Below are 26,554 nucleotides of genomic sequence, written 5' to 3'. Positions count from 1 at the left end.
CTACCTGCTTCCCTCCCTCAATCTTCTGCCCCTCTGGCTGACAGGAAGTGAGCAACATTTCTTACCTGTATCTGCCTTCTCTTTTGCTGGTTTCAATTTCAATTTGACATTAGATCCTGTGAGACTAAAGGGCACTGCACATTCAGAGCAGATTGAAGCCAGCAGAGGAGGTGGCAGTCACAGGTAAGAAATGCTGCCCCCTCCTCTTATTGGTGAGTGAGAAGGAGGGATGAGATGATTATATGGAGGATGGGAGAGGGGTATTTAGGGGGCAGAATGTGCCTGGAAAAGGGGGAGAAAATCAGGCTGGGGCTGCCAGGACTTTGTCTTGGGTGGCTACTAGTTGAGCAGCACTGGGTTACTGAGGCCACTGGCCTGCTGGCATGCTGTAGCCTAGGGATAGTTTTGCCCAGGGAATGGAAGACCTGATCCAGAAATCAAAGCATTGCCACCGAGCCAACCTATGGGGCGGTTGTGTGCACTGACATCACTGCTTCCAGGGGAGGGGTTCAGAGGAACTGCAGGGGGGACCAATGATATCTAAAAATCCAAAAAAGGCATTTTAAACACAACTATTTGACAGTGAAAGTGCAGCTGGGCCCAAGGTGAGCATTGCTGCTGACTCTCTCTATGTTAGAAATGTGACCCAGACTGCAGAGGAAGCCCCACTCCCACAGAGGTGTCCTGAAGCAAGGGAAGCCACAAAACCTCCAGGACACTGAAAGCAGCAGGAGTGGCTCTCTGCCGCCCTGCTCTTCCATCATTTAGCCTCATAGCCTTTGAAATGCTTTCATGTTTAACCACAGAAAGAAGCAGCAACAGACTATTCCTGCCCCAGATCCCTCCTCCGTTCCCCACATCAAAGCTGGGATTACAGTGGGTGTGGACACCCTGCGTGGGTGCAGCCTTGAAATCCCTGTGTCTGCACAGTGTTTACTGCTAATCATAGGACTAGAGCTTAGAATTCAGGAATCCGCAGCTCCCCGTGCTTGGGAATTCACAAGCTACTGAACCATGTACTCTGCTGGAGAAGCTGCAGCAGCGGCAGCTGTCCTTCTCCAGGATTTAAGGGCTGCTGATGCCAGCTGCGCATGCTTGTCTTGTCCCCTCCTTCAGCACCCACCAGGGAGTATGGAACCCCCGCAAGGGGAACGGAGGAGAGGCCTCGTGGTTAGAGCAGGAGGCTGTGAGTTCAAATCCCATGGCTGCCCCTTGTGACCTGGGAAAGTCACTTCACCCTCCATTATCTTCGGCACAAATTTAGATTGTGAGCTTCCTGAGGACAGGGGAAGCCCTACATTACCTGGATGTAATCTGCTTTCAGGTACCTGAAAAGGCAGAATATAACTCAAATCAATCAATAAATAGCTCTCCCAAGGGCCTGGCAGCCCACCCGGGAGGCGGTACATTCTCCTCACGGAGTTAGTTCACTCCTTTGGAAAAAAGTTCCTCTGGAATTAGCTGGGGCTCTGAACATTTAGACAGGAACTTTGCTTGGGGTTCAGATTTAATAGAGGGCATTCTCAGTGGCTGAAAATGACCGTGCCTTCAGGCCTTCTAACCCTTCCTCCAACTCCTGAACACTAGGAAGCACAGGAGCAGACAGAGGCCCCTCTCTGACAGATCTGACCTGTATGCACGGACGTTAACCAACAAGCTATTCCCATGGAGCTGGCAAGGAGAGAGATTTGGATTTTGGATCTGATCATTTGGACTTTCCAAATCTGCACTCAAGATGGCTTAAAATTCTGCTGCAGTAGATCGGATCCTGCCCCAGAGGGCTCACAATGTAATTTGGTACCTGAGGCAATGGAGGGTGAAGCGACTGGCCCAAGGTCAAGTGGATTTGAACCCTGGCTTTCAGCCCACTCCTCTCCTACTAGGGCTGGGCAAATCTGAAAGCAATCTAAATACAAAAATTAAAAAAAAACAAACTCATCCCAGTCTAATGTATCGATGCCATTTTACTTCTCAGCCTTCACTGGATGCAGACAAGAACCCATGATATACCTGCCTGCACCTGCTGATAACTCCAATTTATAGCTTTTTAAAATGTCTTCTCCCCACAAAGTGTATTTCATGCTACTGCACAGCTCCTTGCACGGCCCTGTTTTATTGGGACAGATAAAGCATATGTCCCAGGTACACAGTGACTGAGGGCAGCGAGACTCAGTGCTGACACCTTGTGGTGAAACAATGTCATTCGGAAGTAAAGTAAGAAACCCTAAAGGGGGTGGGGACAACACCCAGGGAAAATATGCCAAGGAGTCAAGGACACACCTCATCCCCTCTCCTGGAGTGCAGACTCCCTTCATCTGCCCCCCACCCCTCACAGAAGCACACCCCCTGCATAGTCACATGAAGGTCTTGAGAGAGGGAGATCTCCTCCCTATGGGCTGGGGCAATTTTACAGGAAATGCCGCCTCCACCTTAAAAAAAAAACCCAAAAACAGAACAGAAATGACTTGGGCTTTATTGACTGGTTTTATTGAATTTCTGTTCTGTTTTATTGGATCTTGTTAGATTACTCATACAGAGGGGGTTTATTTGGTTTCTGATTTTCCTTGGTCCATCTGTATGGACCAATAGCTTTTATCCAGTTTTAATTACCTCTACATTATATTAGACTTCTGTTTTTACATGTTGCTATTTGTCTACGTTATGTTTTTAATTATTGTATTTTGTTATGCATATGTTGTTTATGCCTTTCAGGGAAAGGTAGACTATAATACAATATAAAATAAAAAACAGAGGGAAGGAGGGAGAAATACGTTCATTGTAATCCCAATGCAAGGAGTGTAGCTGGGACTCTTCCCTGCAAGGCACGATGTGAGTGACACAGGCTCGGCCAGACCCAGCCTGGAGGCCACTTTCCACCTGCTAGGTTGCTTGAAACCAAAATGTTAAAATCATTCCAGACGGATGCTCCTCAGTTCTCACCTTCCTAGGTTACTCTGGCACTTAGCCGTGGTACAAATTATGAATCGGATACAAAAGGAGAAACCAGTTCCCTGCCCTAGATGTCAGGGAACATAGATACAAGTAAAAGGACAAGGAAACCGGAAGAGGTGGCTGAAAAAAGCAGTCAGAGTGGAAGGGATCTCAGAGAGAGGAACCCAGGAAAGAATATCTGGGAAAGCTGAAAGAGACAAAGAAAGAAACCATGATGGCTAGAGCATTTTCAGGTATGCCCCTGCATGCAGGAAGGCCAAGGGTGGAATGGTAAGACGAAGAGGAGACAAAGAGCAATGCGTGGAGAGAGAGCGAAGAGGAAATTCTAAACAAATACCTCTTTCAGTGCTCACTGGAGAAAGAGCGCTGCTGGCCGGCAAGAGTGCAAATGGGAGTGGGGTAGGTGCAGCATTTACAGAAGAAGGGAAAGCCATGGGGCCGGAAGGAATCCATCCTAGGACACCAAGGGATGCTTCCGGTGGTGCTCTGCAGGACCAGTTCAATAGAGCCTCAGAGGCGGGAGTGGTTCCGCAGGACTGCAGAACGGTAAATGCGGTTTCGCTTCATAGAAGTGGTTGCAGAGAGGAGGCTGGAAACTGCAGGCCGGTCAGCACTCATCTCGGCTGTGGGAAAATTAATGGGAGACGCTGCTGAAGGAACGGATAAGTGAACTCTCTACAGTCCAATGGGCTGCAGGATCCGAGGCAGCAGGGTTTTATGAAAGGCAGATTGTGTCAAACAAATCAGATACATTTTTTCAGTCGAGGGACTACTAGAGAATTAGATCAAGAGTGTATGTGCTGCATGTGGTTTAAGTGGATTTCAGCAAAGTGTTTGATGCTGTCCTGCACTGGAGGCTCATTATTAAGGAGGTAGATTGCATTAGGACCTGGCTGAGTGATAGAGGACAGAAGGGGTGGTGGCAGTCATTCCCAGGAGGAAAAAAGGGATTTAGTGGGGTGCCTCAGGGATTGGTTCTGGCACTGCTTCTCTTCGATATTTTTGCGAGCGATATTGGGGAAGGGTTTGCCTTTCTGCAAACGACACTTAAGACCTGCAACAGAGTGGACACCCCTGAGAGGAGTAGACAGAATGAGGAGCGATCTAAGAAAGCCTGAGAAGCGGTCGAACGCCTGGCAGGTGCAATTCAACGGGGGAAAACGTAGTCATGTACTTGGGGGAGTAGAAATGCAAAAGGGTGGTACACGATGGGGGCTGAGAGGCTGACCAGGAGTGAGGCTTTGGGGTTATCGTGTCTGATGATCTCAAGGATCAAGCAAATCAGTGGGATATGATGGTAGTCGAAGCATCACCAGCAGAAAAATAAGGACGTGGTAATGCCTCTGTGCAGGATGCTGGTGAGATCTCACTGTGCTCCGTTCTGGAGGCCACATCTCAAAAAGGATAGAGAGAGGCTAGAGGCTGTCCAAAGAAAGGCCACCCAAACAGGGCAGTCTACATCAAAAGTCTTAGGAGCTATGATTTAAGGATCTACATATGTATACCCTGGAGAAGGGGTGAGTCTAGACAGAGGATGGATGACAGAGATATTTAAATGCCTGAAATGTATTGATAAGACATTTTTTTCCAATGGAAAGGAAGCTTGTAGACTTGGGGGGGGTCATGATAGGAAGTTCCAAGAGGGTAGACTCAGTAACGTCAGGAAATATTTTTCATGTAAAGGGGTGGCAGGTGCTTGGAATGATCTCTTAGAGGAGGTAGTGGAGACAACAACGATAGCAAGAATTAAAAAAAAAGCATGGGATAAACACAGAGGACCTCGGGTGACAAAAGGATAGTAACGCAGCACTGCACGGAGTAGCGGCTGCAAGCCTAAGCAACAGAAGCTACAACAGCATCAGGATTTCAAGAAGCCTGGGGGAACCGACATGGAGGGACCATGGTTAAAACCAAAACTTAAATGAGCATGGGGAGACAGGATTATTTTTCTTTGAGAGTCTGCACGAACCTTGGGGGTCTAGGGATTATTACAAAACTGGGAAATAAGACAGAGAAGGGGGCTTAAGTATTGGTTTTATAAGATGCATAGTTTAAGATGGCAAGGGCAGAAATGGCCCAACTGGCAGAGGTGGTAGCGGCCACTGGTGCATCAGATTTTGGCATGCCTGGACATATATGGGGGGTGGTGGTGGTGGGAAAGAGGTTGGGGGTTGCATACGAGAGTTTAGATGTGCATTTACACAAACTAGAGAAATTAGAGGCTGGCGCTTCCATTAGGCAAATTCAGTGGTTGCCTAGAGCACCAAGATTTTGGAGGCAGCAAAATCCTACAAGCACGAGGCCCAGAGGGATGCTGTGTCAGAGCCAGTACAACAAAAGAAGGGACCTACTGCTGCTGATAGGAGGTGCTGGAACTGCGCCAATGGGGGATGGGTGTATGACCGGTTACGCCTAGGGCACCAATCACTCTTGCAGTGGCCCTGGGAGAAATCTCAGCTGAGCATCCTGAATGAACTCTATTGATCTTTATCTGCTGCCACTCACTGTTACCTTATTCTATCACCACCAGGTGGCAGTATCAGAGATTGACAGTGAGAGTGTGAGTGAGAGTGTCCTCTCTTCCCCCCCCCCCCCCCCCCAAAACAATATCTTTTATAGTCCCACCCATCCTTTGGAAGAAATAAAACCCCAACATTTTGCAAAACAACTCAACGCTAGAATCTGCATTTCTGGCTGGCCTTTAAGCCCTGCTTTCTAACCCCCCACCCCCATGGAGTGTAGAAAGAGCCAGGAGGCTCCAGGGAGGAGTGGAGGAAGGGAAGCGCCTCATTCTCAAGGCATGGAGAAACAGACATTTTTTGTAGCTACTTCTCTCCTGCCAAATAACCAAAGTCCTAACGCCATAGCAGGGCAATCAGACACCCACTGCTGTGACAGGAGCAGTACATCGTGACATAGCTGTCTAGTCATCCGGTGAGCTCAACTGAAATGTTTTTTTTTTTGTAAAGGGAGGGATGCAGGAGCAGCAGCAGAGTGGATGGGCCCCCTGCTTTAGGGATAGAAGGGTCTTGCTGGGGGCCCTGGCACGATTCCTCCACAGGGGCCCGAGCACAGACCAAACGGAGCCCACACAAATCCACTCCTCCCCAAAATGTGAAGAGAGCACAGCATGGCCAGGTGGGAAAGGCAGGGAGTGCGGCTTCTCAGGCTGCAGAGAGGAGAGGGTTCCTTCTAGCTGTGGCCTCCCACGCACCAGTGTGTGCCTTCGGCAGCCTCAGCCAGGCCAGGGCTCAGCAGCCACACAGCCCACGCACTCTCCTCCCCTCCATCTGACCCAGCGCCTTGTCACTGTCGGCTCTCTACACTGCTCCCACGTACCTGGCAAGCTGCACATGTTCTTAGACATGGGGGCTGCCTAAGCTTTCCCAAGTGCATTCTGGTACCTGTAGTCACAGGACAGGGGACTCTCCCCCACGGCCCATTCTCAGCGCCCATGGAGATCTCACAGTCCCTAGGCAGTGCAAAAATGAAGCCTTAACACTGTGCCTTCAGTGATTAGGGGACATAATAGAAACAGAAGCTGGTAGCTATTTTTAAAGGAGGCAAGCTACATTTTAGAGAGTTAAAACATTAGGGGAAAATGCCATCTCCCATCACACAGACCCTCTACATTCTTGTACTAGTTTTGTCTTTTCCTTGTTCCTTGATCCTCTGTGAAAATGACACAGAGACTGCTGTCATCTTATCTAGTAACAGAGTTAAGGATCCTCCAAGGTGCCACAGACTAGCACAGCCCCTCTGGAAATTTCATTATTGGACCTGAAGCTGCTTATTACTACCAGACAATAAGAGAGACATGGCTGAAGTCAGCCCCTGGAGTGGGAAAACAACACTCAGAGCTGGGGATTGCCCTGCGGAAGGGGTGAGGGAGCAACAGGGAAGAGGAAGTGGGCCAGGCGGGAGGGAGAGAAACAATCCAACCCCAGCGAGCGCTGTGGGTGCTGCAACCCCATGTATAGGTATGGATTTTGTATCCCCCCTGCAAGCCTTTCGCCTCCCAGTGCTCTGACGGACTGTAAGCTCTTTGGGCCAGGGACCCTGTAACCATGGGCTTTATCTGGTAGGGGGCTCTCTGCCGACACTACTACCAAAAAAAAAAAATGCAAAAAAATGTCATTTGCACACATTGTAGTCAGAAATGCTTCACAGACACAAGCCATTTCCTATCACCAAGCCAAAGAAGCGTAAAGCACCTACCCCAGGCACCAGGGCGTCCACAGGCGTGGGCGAGACACCATCGCCGCTGTCTTGACTCCGGGCGCTCAGCTGGGGCGACATGGTGGGCGACTCGTCGATGTAGGGCATGGTCTCCGAGCCCTCCCGCGCCTTCCGCTCCTCGCTCCCATCAGCATCGTATCCCTCTGGGCCATAGTTAAAATCTGTCACGAGGAACAAGAAAGGGCGCTGAGTGCCTTGGATGAAAGCAGCCAGAGAGGAGAGCCCCGTGCTCATCTTTCAGAGCCACCTGCTTGCCAAAGCAGGGAGAAAGCAAGGGTGGACGGGCCCGGGCTGTCAGCACATCCTCAGGCTTGGTACACGGAGCTGCCTGGCTGCTTCCCCCGCACACAGCAAACTTTCGCTGAGGGATGCAGACAGCTGCTGTGCATAGTAATGGGGAAAGCAGTCATGCCTTCCAATAATACGCCAGAAAGGACTGATCACGCTCAGGGTCCCTTCCCCGGCTCCTGGTGACTCAGGAATGAGTAGCAGCAGCAGCAGCCAGGAAACCTCCTCAGCTGCACCATCCTAGATCATGGGGGGAGTGAAGGACTCCTGTTTTTAATATTCATATATAAGGCCAGGCAAGGGGTAGCTACCTATGATGTCACTTCCTGCACTCCTCCCATTTTTCAGACTTGCCCCTTCCCCCATCTGCTGGGGACCCCCCCCCATTTTAAGGCAGTCACCCCCTCTCCCCAATATCATTCGTCTCACAGACTTGATAAAATGAGAATCGGCCCCTGGTAACTAAGGAATTTCATCCGTCTGTTTGAAGAAAAAAAAAAAAACCAGCTCCATACAAAATCACCCTGTGCAGTGAGTCAGAGACTAAGAGGCTGGCAGCAGCAGGGAATGAAGAATGGGGGGAGGGAAAGCTGTGCTGCTGGAAAGTCGCTCCTGGGGGTCTCAGAACTGGGCCCAGGTGCACAGCGGCTAAAGGGGAGAATTTCCATTACTCAACAGTGGTGGCAAGATCACAGCTATAGCCTGCTGAGGCTCATCTGAAGGCCTTCCCCTGCGCACATGGCTGAGGCTGAGTGCACTCAGCTACGAGTCTCAAGGGGGCTCATCGGCCAACCCAGATTGACGTCTTCCGTACCAGCTTCGTCTGACTCTGGCATGCACCAGAGTCGCACCCTGCTTTGGCTCCCAATGACTGTGCTGCTGGCATGCAGTATTCCAATGTGGCTACCCATTTCCCAGGTTTATCAGCTAAAATGCCTTTCTGGAATTTACCAGTGCATCCCATCATTGGTCTCAATAATGTAGTACCCCCTACATCTGTCTTAGTAATGCACCAGTGCACCCCCACATGTGTCCCAGTGATGCCAGTGCACCTGCACATCTGTCTTAGTAATGTACCATTATACTCTATCTGTCCCAGTAATGCCATAGTGCACCCCCACATCTCTTAATAATGCACCGGTGCAACCCACATCTGTCTCAGTAATGCCTTAGTGCACCATCTCTCCCAGTAATGACTTAGTACACCTCCACATCTATCCCAGTAATGCACCAGTGCCCCCTCACATCTGTCCCAGTAACGCTTTAGTGCACCCCTCCATCTGTCTCAGTAATGCCTTAGTGCACCTCCACATCTGTCTTAGTAATGCACCAGTACACCCCTACATCTTTCTCAGTAGTATACCTCCACATCTGTCCCAGTAATGCACCACCTCTCCCAGTAATGACTTAGTACACCTCCACATCTATCCCAGTAATGCACCAGTGCCCCCTCACATCTGTCCCAGTAACGCTTTAGTGCACCCCTCCATCTGTCTCAGTAGGGTAGCAGTGCTCCTTTACATCTGTCCCAGTAATGCACCAGTGCCCCCTCACATCTGTCCCAGTAACGCCTTAGTGCACCCCTCCATCTGTCTCAGTAGGGTAGCAGTGCTCCTCCACATCTGTCCCAGCAATGCCTTAGTGCACCCCCACATCTGTCCTAGTAATGTAACAGTGCTCCTGCACTCCTGCATTCTCTGTCCAGTCCAGCATGTGATCTTTTTCACTATTTACTGCATTGTCACTTTCCATCTCTACAGCATCTGTCCAATGTCCCCAGCTCTTGAACTGAACCTGGGACCTTTGCCCTGGCGGAGGTGGAAAAGGAAAACCAATAGAGATCCCAGCTGAAGAAACCTTTCCACCACAGGAGGGCAAAAGGGGGAGCATAACAACTGAGGTGGGGGAAGGGAGGGGGTGGTATGTGTTGGCTGGAGTTTCCCTGTGGTGCCCAGAGGAGGAGAATCTCCACTACAGTCACTAAGATCGAGTCTGCCTCTGGCCTCCTGGCACGGCATAGCCACTCTGCACCGCAGACCTTCCAGATGCACCGCAGACCTTCCAGATGCATTAGAAGAAGGCAGGGCCAGTGAAAGCATTAAGTGGCCGCAGTGGCAGGACCGGACCAGGCTGGCATCAACTGGGGTTCGAGCCTTGCCATGGCAGCAGGAGCTGGCCAATATCTTCCCTGCCGCTTCCTCTGCCTCCCTTGCTCTGAATCTCTTTCCCACAGCAGCGGCTTTCAGCAGCGCCCTGAGCCAGCATCACTTCCGGGTTTGCAGCAGCACTGAAAGTGCCAGTTCTTTAGTTGTGGTGGTGGGAGCCGGCAAAATTGCTCCCTGCTAGTTTCTCGGTGCATCCCTGGTCCTGGGGGACTGGATAGGGGAGAGGAATGCTCCTGGGCTTGACGGGGAGGGTGCATGGCCAAAACTGCCTTTGTACTGGCCCTGGAAGAAGGTAGAGTTGCCTGAAACACTCCTGGGTACTAACAGTGCAGTATAGTCCCATTCCTGGCTCCTCTAGCACATACTTTCCTCTAAAGTTCCCACGCACCATCTCTAGTTTAGTCCAGTTAATGGCGTGATAGCATCCCCAACTCAAAAACTAAATGCAAGAGGTGTCCTGCCCATGGCCTGGTTCCAGGGACTCTGGGCGTTATAAGCCTGAAGTCTGAGGCAGCAGGGGATAGCAGGGCACCGCACACCTCCTTCTCCTCCAGAGCAACAGGAGGCCCACTGGACACGAGTACGTCAAATCTGAAAACATTCAATTCAGGAAGAAACCCCCAACCAGACTGGTTGCTTGGGGTTGGTTCTGCTGCGCATGGTGCTCCATGACTCCCACGCCTACCACGCCAGCAAAATCTCACTCACCGGGACTCCCAGGCTGATCCATTAATCTCAGCGGTTAAAAGCTTCATCTCCACGCAGAAAGGCTCCCCACAAAGCGGTGCCGGCAGCACAAGCTCCTGGGCTGACCCTCAGCAAGGGACCACTGGGCCACGTCTTTGAGGACAAGCTCCACAGAATAATGGCACGGAACTGGAGGAGGGAAATCCAGGGAGAAAGCAGAGACACAGGGCTTGCACTCCTCTCCCCTTACTCTCTGTCAGGTTCTGTCTGCGAGAGATGGGAGGAGGCTGGCCTACCAGTGCTGGTCAATTACTGGCATGGAGCTCTCCCTCGGGAAAGATTCGGAGACATAGAGTGTGTGAGGGGGGGAGGGGAGGGGCAGCTGGATGAAATAATGCCGCAGAGGCAGAAGTTGCACGATTGATGCTTTGCCTCTCAGCCCAGGCACTCACAGGCCAAGCAAGGGAGGAAGCAGTGGTCCTAGGTTGGGGAGAGAGAGTGAGAGCCGTGATAAATGCAGGCTGCACCTCGGGGCTCTCTCACTGCAGCTATAGAGAGAAGCAGGGCATTACATCCACTTAATGGACTAAGGGAAGGGAGCCCAAGCTGCCTGTCCTGGGAGCTCCCAGAATGCACCAGGAAATGCGTCCTCCTTCCTATGGCCCAGGGTTTTGCTTAAGGTAAACAGGTGAACCCAGCCCGGGCAAGCCCACATATCTCCCTCTTCTGCCAAACTCGCGCCCTGCGGCCACCGATCCTCTGCAACACGGCTCCATCAGTCCCGGCGTGGGCTGAGCAGTTCTTGGAGGAGGCGGACAGCGGGCGTCGTCGGTCGCTAACATTGCTGCTCTGTTCCGGGGACGGCTCTCTGACGCAATGGATCAGCAAGGGGGCACGGACCCCTCTCTAGTCTGAGTGTGTCCCCAGCACAGGGCAGCCAGCCACTGCTGCACCAGTAAAAGAAAGGGACCCTCCAAGGAGCTGAAACCATGCTGAGGGCAGGGATCCAGGGGGCTGCAGCGGAGGAGATGCAGGAAGTGAGGGAGTTATGGGGGGGGGGGGGGGCGGGATCTCCATTTCTCTTATCACTCCTCATCACCACGAGTTTATATTTTGAACAGAAAGAGCAGGTCGCGCTTGTACCAGAGCGGAGAAGGAAACGCCAGTCTCACTGCAGTCCTATCAATCACCCAGCCAGGCACCGGAGGAGCTGGGAGTAATGTAACACTGCCGAGCATGGACCTCAGCCCACGGGCAATAAACAGGCACAAACGCCTGCTCCCCGCTGGGCCACACAACAGAAATGCTTCAGTAAAACAGGATGGAGCCTGCTCTCATGTGATACAATACAGGAAAAATGGCATCCTTCACGCCCCTCCCACCCCAACTCCATTACCCTGACCCACTCACACAATCCCCTCACTCTCCCCCTCTCTAACCAAAACTCACTCACATATCCCCTCACATTCACCCCACTCTAACCCCTCCATTACCCTAACCGATTCACATACATCCCCTCACAGTCCCCCCACTCTAACCCCTCCATTACCCTAACCCATTCACATATATCCCCTCACACCCTCTCCTCCCTTAATCCCTCCATTACCCTAACCCATTCACATATATCCCCTCACACCCTCTCCTCCCTTAATCCCTCCATTACCCTAACCCATTCACATACATCCCCTCACAGTCCCCCCACTCTAACCCCTCCATTACCCTAACCCATTCACATATATCCCCTCACACCCTCTCCTCCCTTAATCCCTCCATTACCCTAACCCATTCACATATATCCCCTCACACCCTCTCCTCCCTTAATCCCTCCATTACCCTAACCCATTCACATACATCCCCTCAGACTCCCCCCACTCTAACCCCGCCATTACCCTAACCCATTCACATACATCCCCTCACACTCCCCTCACACTCCCCCCACTCTAACCCCTCCATTACCCTAACCCATTCACATGCCCCCACTCTAACCCCTCCATTACCCTCACCCATTCACATACATCCCCTCACACTCCCCCATTTCTAAACCCCTCCATTACCCTAACCCATTCACATACATCCCCTCATACGCCCCCCCCACTCTAAACCCTCCATTACCCTCACCCATTCACATACATCCCCTCACACTCCCCCACTCTAACCCCTCCATTACCCTAACCCATTCACATACATCCCCTCACACCCTCTCCTCTTTAACCCCTCCATTACCCTAACCCATTCACATACATCCCCTTACACTCCCCCCACTCTAACCCCTCCATTACCCTAACACATTCACATACATCCCTTCACACTCCCCCACTCTAACCCCTCCATTACCCTAACCCATTCACATACAACCCCTCACACCCTCTCCTGTTTAACCCCTCCATTACCCTAAGCCACATACACACATCCCCTCACACTCCGCCCCTAACCCTGCCATTACCCTAATCCACTCAGCCATCCCTTCACTCTCCCCCTCTCTAACCCCTCCATTACCCACACCCACTCACAAATCCCCTCACACTCATCCTCCCTAACCCTGCCATTACCCTAACCCATTCACAAAGATCCCCTCACACTCACCCCTCTAACCTATTTTCCTGACCCACTCACACACATCCCTTCACACTCCGCCCCCTCTAACCCCTGTATTACCCAAACCCACTCACACACATCCCCCACATTCCCCCCTCTAACTCCTCCATTACCCTAACCCACTCACACATATCTGCTCACACTCCCACCCTCTAACCACTTCATTATCCTAACCCACTCAGGCACATCCTCTCACTCGCCCTCCTCGCTAACCTTTCCATTTACCTGACCCACCCACACACATCCCTTTACACTCTGCCCCTAACTCTTCCATTACTCTAACCCACTCACAGACATCCCCTCTCACTCACAACCTCTAACCACTTCATTACCCTAACCCACTCACAGACATCCCCTCTCACTCACAACCTCTAACCACTTCATTACCCTGACCCACTCACCCACATCCCTTCACTCTTCTCTAACCTCTTCATTATCTTGACCCACTCACACACATCCCTTCACTCTCCCCCAATGTCTCCATTATCCTGACTCCCTAACACACATCCCCTCACACTCCCCCCTCTCTAAACCCTCCATTACCCTGATCCACTCACACACATCCCATCACACTCCCCCCTCTCTAAACCCTCCATTACCCTGAGCCACTCACACACATCCCCTCACTCTCCCCCCGTCTCCATTATCCTTTCTCACTCACACACAATTCCCTCACACTACTCCCTCTAACCACTCCATTACCCTGACCCATTCACACACATCCTTCACTCTTCCCTGCAACCTCTTCCTTACCCTGAGCTACTCAGACACATCCCCTCACACTCCCCCACTAACTTCTTCATTACCCTAATTCACGCACACACTTCCCCCTCTCTAACCTCTCCATTATCCTTACCCATTCACACACATCCCCTCACACTCTCCAACCCCTCCATTACTCTGACCCACTCATACACATTCCATCACACTCCCCCCTCTGTAACCCCTCCATTACCCTGACCCAATCACACACATCCTGTCACACTCTCCTCCAACCCCGCCATTACCCTGCGCTATTCACACACATCTCCTTACACTCCTCCCAACCCTTTCATTAACCTAACCCAATCATGCAGATCCCTTCACACTCCGCCCCATCACACCTCCATTACCCTGATCCACTCACATACATCCCTTCAACTCCCCCTACCCTAACCTCTCCTCCATTACCCTGACCTAAAAAGATATAGTTTGGCCTTAACATCATATGCTATAAGCTCTTTGGGAAAGGAAATTATTGCATTTGCCTGACTTGTGTTAGTCTTTCTCTGTATCCCTGTGGTTAATCCATGCAGTGCTGTGCATTATTAAAGATATATAAAAGTAAAACACTGTGAACAAGATTGACCCAGATCTGCTGTTTCTCTCCCTCAGGGTCCCCTATGATACACATTTTGTTGTTTTGACTGAAAATCCATTTTGGGCACAGACAATCTGCGGGATACAGTCTTATCTATGTAATACATGCCTTCCTTCTAATTAGGGAGAATGCAGTCCTGCTTCTGCCTCCTTTTTACCTAGCAGAATCAGATCCATTAATGAAGAGAGACAGATTAAGCTCTGCAGTGTGGCCAGCTGCACAGACCCCTCCCCCCACAGAACATTTGGCCAATCAGAAAAATGGAAATTGTTTCTGCTCCAGTGCACATTGTCTTATTCTATGTATGCACACATACATTTTTCTCCTCATGTATACTTCTGCAGTTATAACTCTCACCCTCCTGTGACTCCAGGCTCCTTCCTGCAGATCTAAATATGGAGGAGCAGAGGAAAACAAGGAGGGTGAAGTGACAAGAATTTCTATGCTAGCAATTCTGTAAGAGCATACGACAGCCAGAGTGTAACCATAGCAACACTGCATTACAGCAAGCCATTCCAGAGTGTTACTATAGCAACACTGCACTACAGTGTGCCACAGCCAGAGTGTAACCATAGCAAAACTGCACTACAACATGCCATAGCATTAACTATAGCAACGCTGCATTACAGCATGCCACAAACAGTGTAGCCATAATAACACTGCACTACAGCATGCCATAGCCAGAGGGATACTATAAAAACATTGCATTACAGCATACCAAAGCCAGAGTGTTACTATAGCAACACTGCACTACAACATGTTATTGCTAGTATAACCATAGTAACACTGCAATAGAGCTTGCTATAGCAAGAGTTACTATTGCAGCACTGCACTACAAGGTGCCACAATCAGTGTAACTATAGCAACACTGCACCACTGCATACCATAATCAAAGTGTTACTATCTCAACACTGCACTATAGCGTGCCACAGCCAGAGTGTAACCATAGCAACACTGCACCACGTGCCATTGCCAGTGTTACTATAGCAACATTGCAATACACTGTTCCACAGCCAAAGTGTAACCATAGCAACACTGCACCACTGCATGCCATAGCCAGAGTGTTACTATAGCAGCACTGCACTACAGCGTGCCACAGCTAGAGTGTAACCAAAGTAACACTGCACAACATTGTACCCCAGCCAGAGTGTTACTATAGCAACACTGCACTACAGCATGCCACAACTGGAATGTTACTATAGCAACACTACATTGAGTGTACTACACCCACAAAGTTACTGTAAAAATATGACACTACAATATACCAAGCCCAGAGCATTACCATAGAATTCTGCACTACAGTGTGCAACACCCAGAGCATTATCATAAAAATACTGCAAGAATACTGCGCTAGAGTGTGCCACACCAGAGCATTACCACAGGAATATCACACTACAGTGTACCACACCTAAAGCATTCCCACAGAAATACCGCACTATAGTTACTACACCCAGAGCATTACCACAGAAATACTGCATTATAGTGCGCCACACCCAGAGCATTATCATAGGAATACCACACTACATTGTGCCATATCCACAGCATCACCACAGAAAAGTCTCACTATATGGCATGCCACACCCAGAGCATTACTACAAGAATACCGCACTATAGTGTGCCACTCCCAGAGTGTAACCTTAGGAATAGTGCACTACAGTGTGCTAAAGAGAGAGCTCTTCCTCCAGTGTTATCCCAGTTTTCCTCACCGTCTTTTTTTGCCCTGTAGTCCTCAGACATGGCACTACCCTGAGTCATGGCAGCCTGGAATAACCTCACACAGCTCAACAGCAGCAAATGTTTGCTCAGGAAGCACAAAAGGCAATACCCCGTGCCCAAGCCCAACCCTGGAAACCAGAAGTGGCTCTGTTTTCACAGCCCTGCGTGATGGCAGTGTCCCTGCTGCCTTGTCACTAGGAGATCTCCAGGTCTTTCTATCCCTGGGGTGTCATTCATGGCTACACCAGGGCATGAAGCACTGCAAGGCTGCTAAATGTAAATACCACTGCACCAAGAAGCTCCTCATTCTGCAGGACATCCAATGATTTAGATTCAGATCTTTTCATTGGCATGATAATTTTACATGCTTCGAAGGAGGGGACGAGGAAATTTGGATTCAGGGACGACCAACACGAGCCATGACTTTTTTTACAGCCTGGGGTACTGATGCTCAGACATTAAGGAAAAAAACCACAGGACTGCTTCCACGGCCAAGTCCATAAGCAAAGTACATCAAGCAGAACTGAATAATACATGGGGGTAACCTGCACGGCACGGCAGATACTACCACGGGAAGCTTGCTGGCAGACTGGATGGACCATCGACCCTTTTCTGCCGTCGTTTCTATGTTTCTATGTGTTGCTAAAGTAAAGTAATGATTCACTTTTACCAGGACACGGATTATCTTCCCCGGCTTCATAGAAGTACAGATGCCAGAAGGAAAGAGTGAGGGTTTATGAAGGGACAGAGAGGGGCTGTGGAGGGTAGGGTCTTCAGGAGAGGGTAATGCATTTCTGGTTTTACCCTTCTGCTTGCATGGACTTGTACTTCATGTGTCACATACGAGTTCCCTGAGAAAACCAAGACCACAAATTCATGCAGACATTGATGTGAACCCAGGACTGGATCAGCTTGTCCTGAAAAAGCTGGAGCCAACTGGCAACCCTAGTAGAGGGGCAGCAGTGGGGCGTGGAGGGACAGTGGAGGGACAGAGAAAGGGTGTGGAGGGGCAGTGGAAGAGCTAAGAAGAGGGTTGGAGAGTCGGGGTTGTGGAGGGGCAGAGATGGGGTGTGGAGGGATTAGGAGGGACAGAGAAGGGGATGTGAAGAGGCAATGGAAGAGCTAAGAAGGGGTTTGGCGAAACAAGATTTTGGAGGGGCAAAGATGGGTTGTGGAGGTTTGAGGAGGGACAGTAGAGAGACAGGGAGGGGATGTGGAGAGACAGAGAAGGGGCGTGGAGAGGCGGCGGAAGAGATAAGAAGGGGTTTGGAGAGACTGGGTTGAGGAGGGGCAGGATAATGTGTGGAGGGATAGAGGAGGGGCAGAGGAGGAGCTGAGAGAGGGTGTGGAGAGGCGGAGAAGGGTTGTGGAGAGGCACAGATGGGGTGTGGGGGGATTAGGAACAGAGTGATCCAGTCCTGGTGTTACACGACCTTATTGTATGCAGGGACTTTCTTAGGGAAGTCAGAACTAAAGCTCCCTGCATGCACTGGGGTGAAGCCACAACTACATTACCTGTTCTTTACATTTACATTTGTATTTCATTCATATTTATTAGTCGCCTAACACAAACAAGGCCTAGTCGACGTACAAAATAAACATCCATAAACAGAATATGTTACACATGATTAAAACAAAACCAACATAAATTAAACAAGCCTGAAACATGCCTGAAGACTGAGAATAAAAGTAAGCCCGGAATAATCAAAAATAAGCCTTTTTAAAAAGCACCTGAATGTATTGCTTTAAAAACAGGAAAGCACATCAAGCTTACCGTTCACAAGTAAGGGCGTTTAAGATGGGCATCTTGCCTTTCTAGGCTTATATTAAAGGAGAAGGGGGATTTTATTCACTGTTTTGGGTCCTGTGTGGTTATCCAGGAATTCTGGGTTGATATCGGTAAATTTATTTCCTTGTTGTGGGGCCTGGCTATTCCAATGGAGCCTAGAATCTGGTTATTTGGCCTCTATCAGGCCGGTACAGTAACAAATGTGGGAGAGCGGGCACTCCGTGTTGAGCGCCCGCTCTCCCAGCGCACACCCAGGTGCCTCTCCTGGGAGCACGATTCTGGACTTAAATGAGTTGGTGCGCTAGGGACACAATAGCATGTCCCTAGTGCCGCCTTATTAGCGATAGAGGTGTCTGTCAGCGGGTCAGACAATTAACGCTCTATTTTACCGATGTCAGTTTTTTAACCACGGGTTAGGAAAACGGACGCCAGTAAAATTGAACATCCGTTTTGCTAACTGCTGACCGACGGGCAGATTTTTTTTAAACTTTTTTTTTTTTAAGTTTTTAGGTTTTTAAGTTTTAAGTTTTAAGTTTTTTAAGTTTTTAAAGTTTAATATCGCTAGGATATCTGCTTTTCTGTACACTTTACCGGGTTGCTCAGAAATTAAGGCCTGCCCTTGGGTAAGCATTAATTTCTGAGTGTAAAATGTGCACACATTTTACTTTCGGTATCTCGGGGACTAACTAATAGCCTCATCAACATGCATTTGCATGTGATGAGTGCTATTAGTTTTCAGGGGGATTTGGCAGCATGTTTTTGACGCGCTAAACCCCTTACTTTATAAGGGGTAATAGATGGGTGACGAAAATGCATGGCCAATTGCAGGTTAAACGGTGCGCTCAGCCGTGCGCGCCTTACTGTATTGGCCTGTATGAGAGGGTGACACCTGGCTTGCTTAAGACTAGACAATATTTTATGGATAAGGTCTCTTTAATAGCCAAGAGTGTTTTCTTATCCAGTTGGTCTAAAGAGACCCCACTTTAATGTCCCAATGGAAACGCCAGCTCCATAAACTGTTGTGTTTGGAGTATCTATCAGCCAAAAAATTATTCACAAATAAATTTGACTTCATGAGCAGCATTTGGGAAGATTATGTGAATTCTCTCCCTTATGAGTCCAAAGTTTTACTTCTTGTCTTAAGATTGTTCATGTTTGGTGCTCTTAAATTCTCATTTGGGTGATCATTTCCTTCTTTCTTTTCTGGCTTATATCATCTCTCTCGTGATCTTGAGTACTCGTCTGCCTGATATATGACCGGCTCCTTTGGTCCGACTGGTACCACTGAAAATGCAATGCAATATGCAAATTGTAATGACAATTGGAAATTGCTCTTGCGAATTAATAATGCTTTTCTTACTGAAAATTGGTAAGGATTTCTATGGGGAAAAGGGGGGAAATATTATGGCACAGTTCCACAGTCTTCTGTAGTCTTTAGTTTTTGGATCTGGCTGTATGGCTTTTGCTCATTTGTCATTGCTTTCTTGTATCCTATTTCAATGTTTTTGTAATTGTTGTTCTGCTTTGCCAATAAAAATTATTGATACAAAAAAAAATATTGATACAAAAAAACCCCCCAAAAACCCAGTAAGGCCAATTTTATACTCAGTGCGCTGTCATACAGGTGACCAATGCGGATCTATAAATGTAGGGATAATATGCATGTGTCGTTTCACCCGAGAAATCAGTCAGGCAGCCGCACTGAGAAGGAGTTGAAAGGGTTGTAAAGCAGTGTCAGGGAGGCCAATATAGAGGCCTTTACAGTAGTCAATTAGAGTGAAAATAGAAGCTTGAACAATGGTTCGAAACTCAGAGTCATGTAACAGACACTTCAAACCAGCAAGACTCGGAGCTTATAGAACCCTGCACTAATAACTGATTTGATGTGCGCCCTAAAGGAACGTTGGGGATCGAGCTACACACCTAAGCTTTTAATACTTTGGCGCATGTTAAAGGAGCAACCATGAAGAGCAATGGAAGAATTTGCAACATAGAGTGTGTTCTTTGAATAAGAAGAAATTCAGTCTTTTCCTGTTAAGAGCTACTTTATTCTGAAGGCGCTATTGTTCCACTGCAGAAATGCAAAATTTGAACGTGTTCGACAGTATCTTGCCAAGTGGAATGAGGCAGAATGTAAAATTGGAAGCCATCTGCATACATTTTATACCCGTCGCAAAGACCAGATACAAATTTGCAGATCGGCACAAGTAAATGTTAAAAAGCAAACACCAGCCTTCAAGGGGGACCGCCGAGAGGTCTGATTGAGAACTTTTAACTGCCGAGGGCGATTGTGCAAGAAAGAGGAAAACCAGGCCAGGACAATACCGGCTATTCTGTGGTTCCTGCAGTCAATGGAGGAGGATGGAGTGGTCAACTGTGACGAAGGCAGAGGGGAAATAGCAAGGGAATCGGGGACATAACGATGACCTGAATCAAGACCTCGCCTAAGGACAACAATAACAGTTCTGTACCCACGGTTCTCCTAAAACCAGATGGGGATGCGGGTCGAGCGCTTCCTTATCCTCGATGAACTCACACCCCAGCTTCCAAAACCTTAGCCATAAAAGGTAAGGGAGAGATTGGCCTGTAGTTATTTAAATCCAAGGAGGCGAGATTGGGTTTCTTTAATAATGGTCGAGCCACTGCTTCTTTAAGGGATGCAGGGCCTTATCCCTGATCTAGGGTAGATTCATGAAGGAAGTGAGAAAAGGAGCAATGGCATCCTTAGTAACTTTGAACAGAGCTGCGGAGCAGCCACTCACAGGGCAGAAAACAGTGTTCAGGGCAGAAATAATGCGCTCAATTGCTATTTCCGAAGTGTTAGAGAAAGAAGACCAGCAAGGAGAAACATCAGAGGAATTGTTTGAAAAGGCTGAGCTGGAGATTTTCAATCTTTAAAGCGAAATGCTTGGCAAATGAGTCAGCAGAGGGAGTATCGGACAAGGCACCCGGACTGGGGAGAGAACCTGCAAGCTTTCTGACCCCACTAAGCAGAACCCTGGGATTATACCCGAGCTGCCTAATCTGGGCAGGGTGAAAGCTCTTTTTCGGGGTGATACAGTAAAAATCGCAGGAGAGCGGGTGAGCGCCCGCTCTCCTGTGCGCACGATACAGTAAATTAATTTATTTAAATTAGGGTCCACGGCAAAAAGAGGCGCTAGGGACACTAGCGCGTCCCTAGCACCTCTTTTCGGACAGGAGCGGCGGCTGTCAGCGGGTTTGACAGCCGACGCTCAATTTTGCCAGCGTCAGTTCTCAAACCCGCTGACAGCTACGGGTTCGGAAACCGGACGCCGGCAAAATTGAGCGTCTGGTTTTCAACCCGCGAGTCGCGGGCCCATTTTAATTTTTTTTTTTTTTAATTTTTCACTTTTAACTTTTGGGCCTCCAACTTAATATCGCCATGATATTACGTCGAAGGGTGCACAGAAAAGCAGTTTTTACTGCTTTTCTGTGCACTTCCCCGGCGCCGGCAGAAATTAACGCCTACCTTTGGGTAGGCGCTAATTTCTTAAAGTAAAATGTGTGGCTTGGCTGCACATTTTACTTAGTGTATCGCGCGGGAATACCTAATAGGGACTTCAACATGCATTTGCATGTTGCGGGCGCTATTAGGTTCGGGGGGGGTGGGGGAGTTGGACACGCGTTTTCGACGCGCTATTACCCCTTACTGAATAAGGGGTAAAGCTAGTGTGTCGAAAACGCACGTCCAATCGCGGGTTAACAGAGTGCACTGTACTGTATCGGCTTGAATGTTTGTGACTGATAGTCATAAGAGCAAAAGAACATGCCATACTGGGTCAGACCAAGGGTTCATCAAGCCCAGCATCCTGTTTCCAACAGTGGCCAATCCAGGCCATAAGAACCTGGCAAGTACCCAAAAACTAAGTCTATTCCATGTTACCGTTGCTAGTAATAGCAGTGGCTATTTTCTAAGTCAACTTAATTAATAGCAGGTAATGGACTTCTCCTCCAAGAACTTATCCAATCCTTTTTTTAAACACAGCTATACTAACTGCACTAACCACATCCTCTGGCAACAAATTCCAGAGTTTAATTGTGCGTTGAGTGAAAAAGAACTTTCTCCGATTAGTTTTAAATGTGCCACATGCTAACTTCATGGAATGCTCCCTAGTCTTTCTATTATCCGAAAGTGTAAATAACAGATTCACATCTACCCGTTCTAGACCTCTCATGATTTTAAACATCTCTATCATATTCCCCCCTCAGCCGTCTCTTCTCCAAACTGAAAAGTCCTAACCTCTTTAGTCTTTCCTCATAGGGGAGCTGTTCCATTCCTTTATCATTTTGGTCGCCCTTCTCTGGACCTTCTCCATCGCAATTATATCTTTTTTGAGATGCGGCGACCAGAATTGTACACAGAATTCAAGGTGCGGTCTCACCATGGAGCGATACAGAGGCATTATGACATTTTCCGTTTTATTCACCATTCCCTTTCTAATAATTCCTAACATTCTGTTTGCTTTTTTTGACTGCCGCAGCACACTGAACCGACGATTTCAATGTGTTATCCACTATGACACCTAGATTTCTTTCCTGGGTGGTAGCTCCTAATATGGAACCTAACATTGGGTAACTATAGCATGGCTTATTTTTCTCTATATGCATCACCTTGCACTTATCCACATTAAATTTCATCTGCCATTTGGATGCCCAATTTTCCAGTCTCACAAGGTCCTCCTGCAATTTATCACAATCTGCTTGTGATTTAACTACTCTGAACAATTTTGTATCATCTGCAAATTTGATAACCTCACTCGTTGCATTCCTTTCCAGATCATTTATAAATATATTGCAACTTATAATTTTCTCAACAATAGACTACTGTAATTCTCTTCTGATTGGCCTTCCATCAACAAGCATCAAACCTCTGCAGATTCTTCAGAATTCAGCAGCTAGAATTTTAACAGGAACAAAAAAATATGTTCACATCACCCTAATACTAATGTCGCTTCATTGGCTTCCTATTAAATCTCGAATAGATTATAAGATCCTGATCATCACTCACAAATTAATACATGCTGATCATCATAAACATACTGGTTTAAAAATCACTTCACAAATTACCAGAACAAATCTTCGATCTAACAACACTTCTTGTCTAAAAATTCCTCCCATGGAGGCTAGCGGTGAATATTACCTGAGAATTGAAAACTGTTCCTATTTGCCTTGTTTTCCTTCGCCGGAGCCAGCCCCGACTGCCGACCCTGACGTCAGAGGGAGGCGCCAAGGAACAGCGTAAAAGGCGCACTCCTGCGGCGAACGGACTGAGGCTAGCGGTGAATATTACCTGAGAATTGAAAACTGTTCCTATTTGCCTTGTTTTCCTTCGCCGGAGCCAGCCCCGACTGCCGACCCTGACGTCAGAGGGAGGCGCCAAGGAACAGCGTAAAAGGCGCACTCCTGCGGCGAACGGACTGAGGCTAGCGGTGAATATTACCTGAGAATTGAAAACTGTTCCTATTTGCCTTGTTTTCCTTCGCCGGAGCCAGCCCCGACTGCCGACCCTGACGTCAGAGGGAGGCGCCAAGGAACAGCGTAAAAGGCGCACTCCTGCGGCGAACGGACTGAGGCTAGCGGTGAATATTACCTGAGAATTGAAAACTGTTCCTATTTGCCTTGTTTTCCTTCGCCGGAGCCAGCCCCGACTGCCGACCCTGATGTCAGAGGGAGGCGCCAAGGAACAGCGTAAAAGGCGCACTCCTGCGGTGCGTCGCTGCCGCCGGCGCGTTGCCAAGCCGCGCGCGCCCAAGGGGCGCGCGCGACTTTGTTCGACTTCGTTCGAGAAGTTCGAGAAGTTTGAGCAGTTAGAGCATAAAATTTTTTTCCGTGAAAGTTATTTCCATTCATCACCGGGATTAAGGACTTTGTCACCATTAAGGCTTGCTATGCCAGCGAAAAGGAAAGGCAAGATTCGGGTGTATCCCTCGACACCTTCATCCTCTGCCTTGACACAGCTGGAGATCAACAAGTTCTTAATTCAACTAGAAGAACGAGGAGGAGAAGCTCAGGACTCCGTTGGAGGTACACGAAATGGAGATTCACGTACCTCCCAGGAAGAAGCCTCCCTCAGTCCAGACAGTCGCCCACCTCCAGCCCAACGCACTCCGGACAGTGTTGAAAGTCTGCAAATCCCATTGGAAAGGGATGCAGAGCAGGGGGAACCACTGATCCAGAATGTATTGCAGACAACAGCTGAGTCTGGTCAGGTAACCCTTGATAGGATTTTAGAAGCTGTGAATAGCCTAAATACAGCTATGGTTAGAATGGAAAAGAAAATTGATAATGTTGCTACAGAATTTCAAGGTAAATTATTGACTGTGCAGACTCAGAATAATGAGACAATAACTAGATTAACTGAAAATGAGAAAAATATAAAAATATTGCAACAAGTAAACGTATGTTTAATTAAAGATCAAATGGCTAGTGCTAGACGTTTAGAGTCATTAGAGAACAGAATGCGACATTTAAATGTAAGAATAACCAATTTTCCGCAGATACTGGGAGAAATTCCATATATATCTCTAAAAAGGTTTTTTAGAGACAAATTATCTTATGTTGAGGAAGCAATTCCTCCCATAAATACATGCTATTTCCTTACAAGCAAATCCCATGTCCCTGCAAATTTGACTAATTTTTTAGAAGATTCTTCATTAGATGTTATTCACAGGAATACATTAATTGTATCCTTTGTTACCACTCAAGACGTAGCTACAGTCATGAAAAAATATTTTTAAAAATTTCCAATAACATTTCATGACCAGGTGGTTAAAATATATCCGGACTTGGCTCCAATTACTAGAAATAGACGTAAGGAATTTTTAGCCTTACGTCAACAAATTGTCTCTCTGGGTTTTGCATTTTTATTAAGGTTTCCATGTCGATGTGAGCTAAAGAAAGGAGACCAAGCATATATATTTTATCAAGTTAATCAATTGCAACAATTCTTAGAATCACAGCAATCTAATATAATAACACCTGAGGCTCCCTTAGCGGAGTCCTCTCCTACAAGTGCTACTTAGAAAGTGAGTAACTATATCGGACAAAGATATTGAATTTAGTTGATAAAATTTATAAGTGTTTTATTTACATGATTACATCTCCTTTAATCTTAGTTCCTTATATTTAGCCTCCAATATTGCCTGTGGGATAAAATTACAAGGTATTAAAGTAATATTAATTTTGTGTTAACTAGAACTCATACTTGTACTTCCAAAATATAGAACTGTATGGATATTTGTAATGTTATAATTGAAGTATTGATGCATGGATTTGATGCCTATATATTTCTTATATTTCAGTATGTTTTGGATAATGGGTAATTATGTGTAAGAAGGTTTACAATATATTTCGTTGTAAATTGTATGAAAACGAGAAATAAAGAATTAAAAAAAAAAAAAAAAAAAAAAAATTCCTCCCATTAAAGATCCTCGACTATCAACTACTAGAAACAGAGCATTCTCCATTGCTTCCCCAAAAAAATGGAACTCTCTACCGCCTTATTTAAGAACTCAATCTAACATCAAAAAGTTCAAGAAGGACCTAAAAACTTTCCTCTTCCATACAGTCTACATCAATGATCATCCTTAACAATCCATCTACAATCAATTCAACCATTCAAACCAAACAAGAAAAAACCAGTAACTACAACTGGCATCAACCTTAAGTGTTACAATTTCAGAAATTTAATATGAAGCCCTCCTTTAAGATGAATTAATACTATGTTTGTTACTTTCCTTTTTACATCTTTCCCTTCTCCCCCTCTTTCACCCCACCATCCTCCTCTACCTATCATTTCACTATTGTTATTGTTTTCTTCTTTTGCAACTATGTATAATTTATCTGATTGTTGTTTTGATCCTGTAAACTGTTGTGATGGCTAAACCGAATGATGGTATATAAAACCGAATGAATAAATAAATAAATAAATAAATAAATATTGAAAAGTACAGGTCCCAATACAGGAGCCTATGATAAGAAAGAGTGGAGTCTGGAGTGTGACGTTTACGCCAGCGCCACTCACTTTTCCTCAAGGTTTGCCCGGCAGATTTGAGAGCTGGAGTGATCCAAGAATGTGATGTGTGTGAACGAGGAGCAGAGACTTTAAGGGGAGCAAGCAATTCCAGAGCAGTCAAAATGATAAGAGTCCCATTTTGCAACATCAACAGCCAAATCATTGTTGGTGGAGACCTCGAGCACAGGAGCAATGAGGTTAGAAAAATCAGTGGCGTCTGTATGACCTGCATCACTGCCCTGGTGGAAGAAAAAGTCTTTGATAGTGGTGCTCTTTTCAGGAACGGTAAATCAAAAACTAAAGAAGTGATCTGACCCAGGGGACATCGGAGAGTTGCCACAATCATCCCCGACAGAGCTACTGACAAACACCAAGTCCAAACAGTGACCCCCGTCTGTGAGTCGATTGCAATATAATTTGAAACCCAGCCTAAAGAATCAAAAAATATGACACAGAGCCAAGTTCAAGCTTATTCAGCCTGCTCTTCCAGCTTGCCAAAAGCAGTGACAGTAAACCAAGGAGAAGCATAAGAAATATAGAACCATAAATACAATGCAAGGAAAGATCTCAAACAGTCAAAAATGTTTTAAACAAATTATCCAGCGGGCACCTGTCCCATGGAGGGATGAGTGTGGATTACAATGGACTGCCAATGTGCTGGCAGTAAGCCCGCGATCCAAAGGTAGAAAGCTGGTGATGGGGGATGGCAGCGGGGTATCAGGGGGCTG

At 47.5% G+C, this 26,554-nt stretch overlaps 1 protein-coding gene across 3 annotated transcripts in view; it reads right to left on the bottom strand.

The window, feature by feature from the left end:
* The window catches only part of ABR (ABR activator of RhoGEF and GTPase), a 188,110-nt gene that overhangs the window by 84,432 nt on the left and 77,124 nt on the right, over positions 1-26,554 (bottom strand). For 2 of the 3 annotated variants that reach the window (XM_029611251.1, XM_029611252.1), the window contains exon 2: positions 7,171-7,352. In XM_029611251.1, the coding sequence (XP_029467111.1) occupies positions 7,171-7,352 (182 nt within the window). Of the gene's footprint in view, positions 1-7,170; positions 7,353-10,352; positions 11,155-26,554 lie in introns of those variants that run through there. The other variant, XM_029611253.1, reaches the window with a different exon arrangement.

This window comes from Rhinatrema bivittatum, chromosome 8 (genome assembly GCF_901001135.1).
Source record: "Rhinatrema bivittatum chromosome 8, aRhiBiv1.1, whole genome shotgun sequence".
NCBI classification, from domain to species: domain Eukaryota; kingdom Metazoa; phylum Chordata; class Amphibia; order Gymnophiona; family Rhinatrematidae; genus Rhinatrema; species Rhinatrema bivittatum.
Note: the sequence above shows the minus strand (reverse complement) of the source record. Positions and strands in the feature narration are given on the sequence as shown.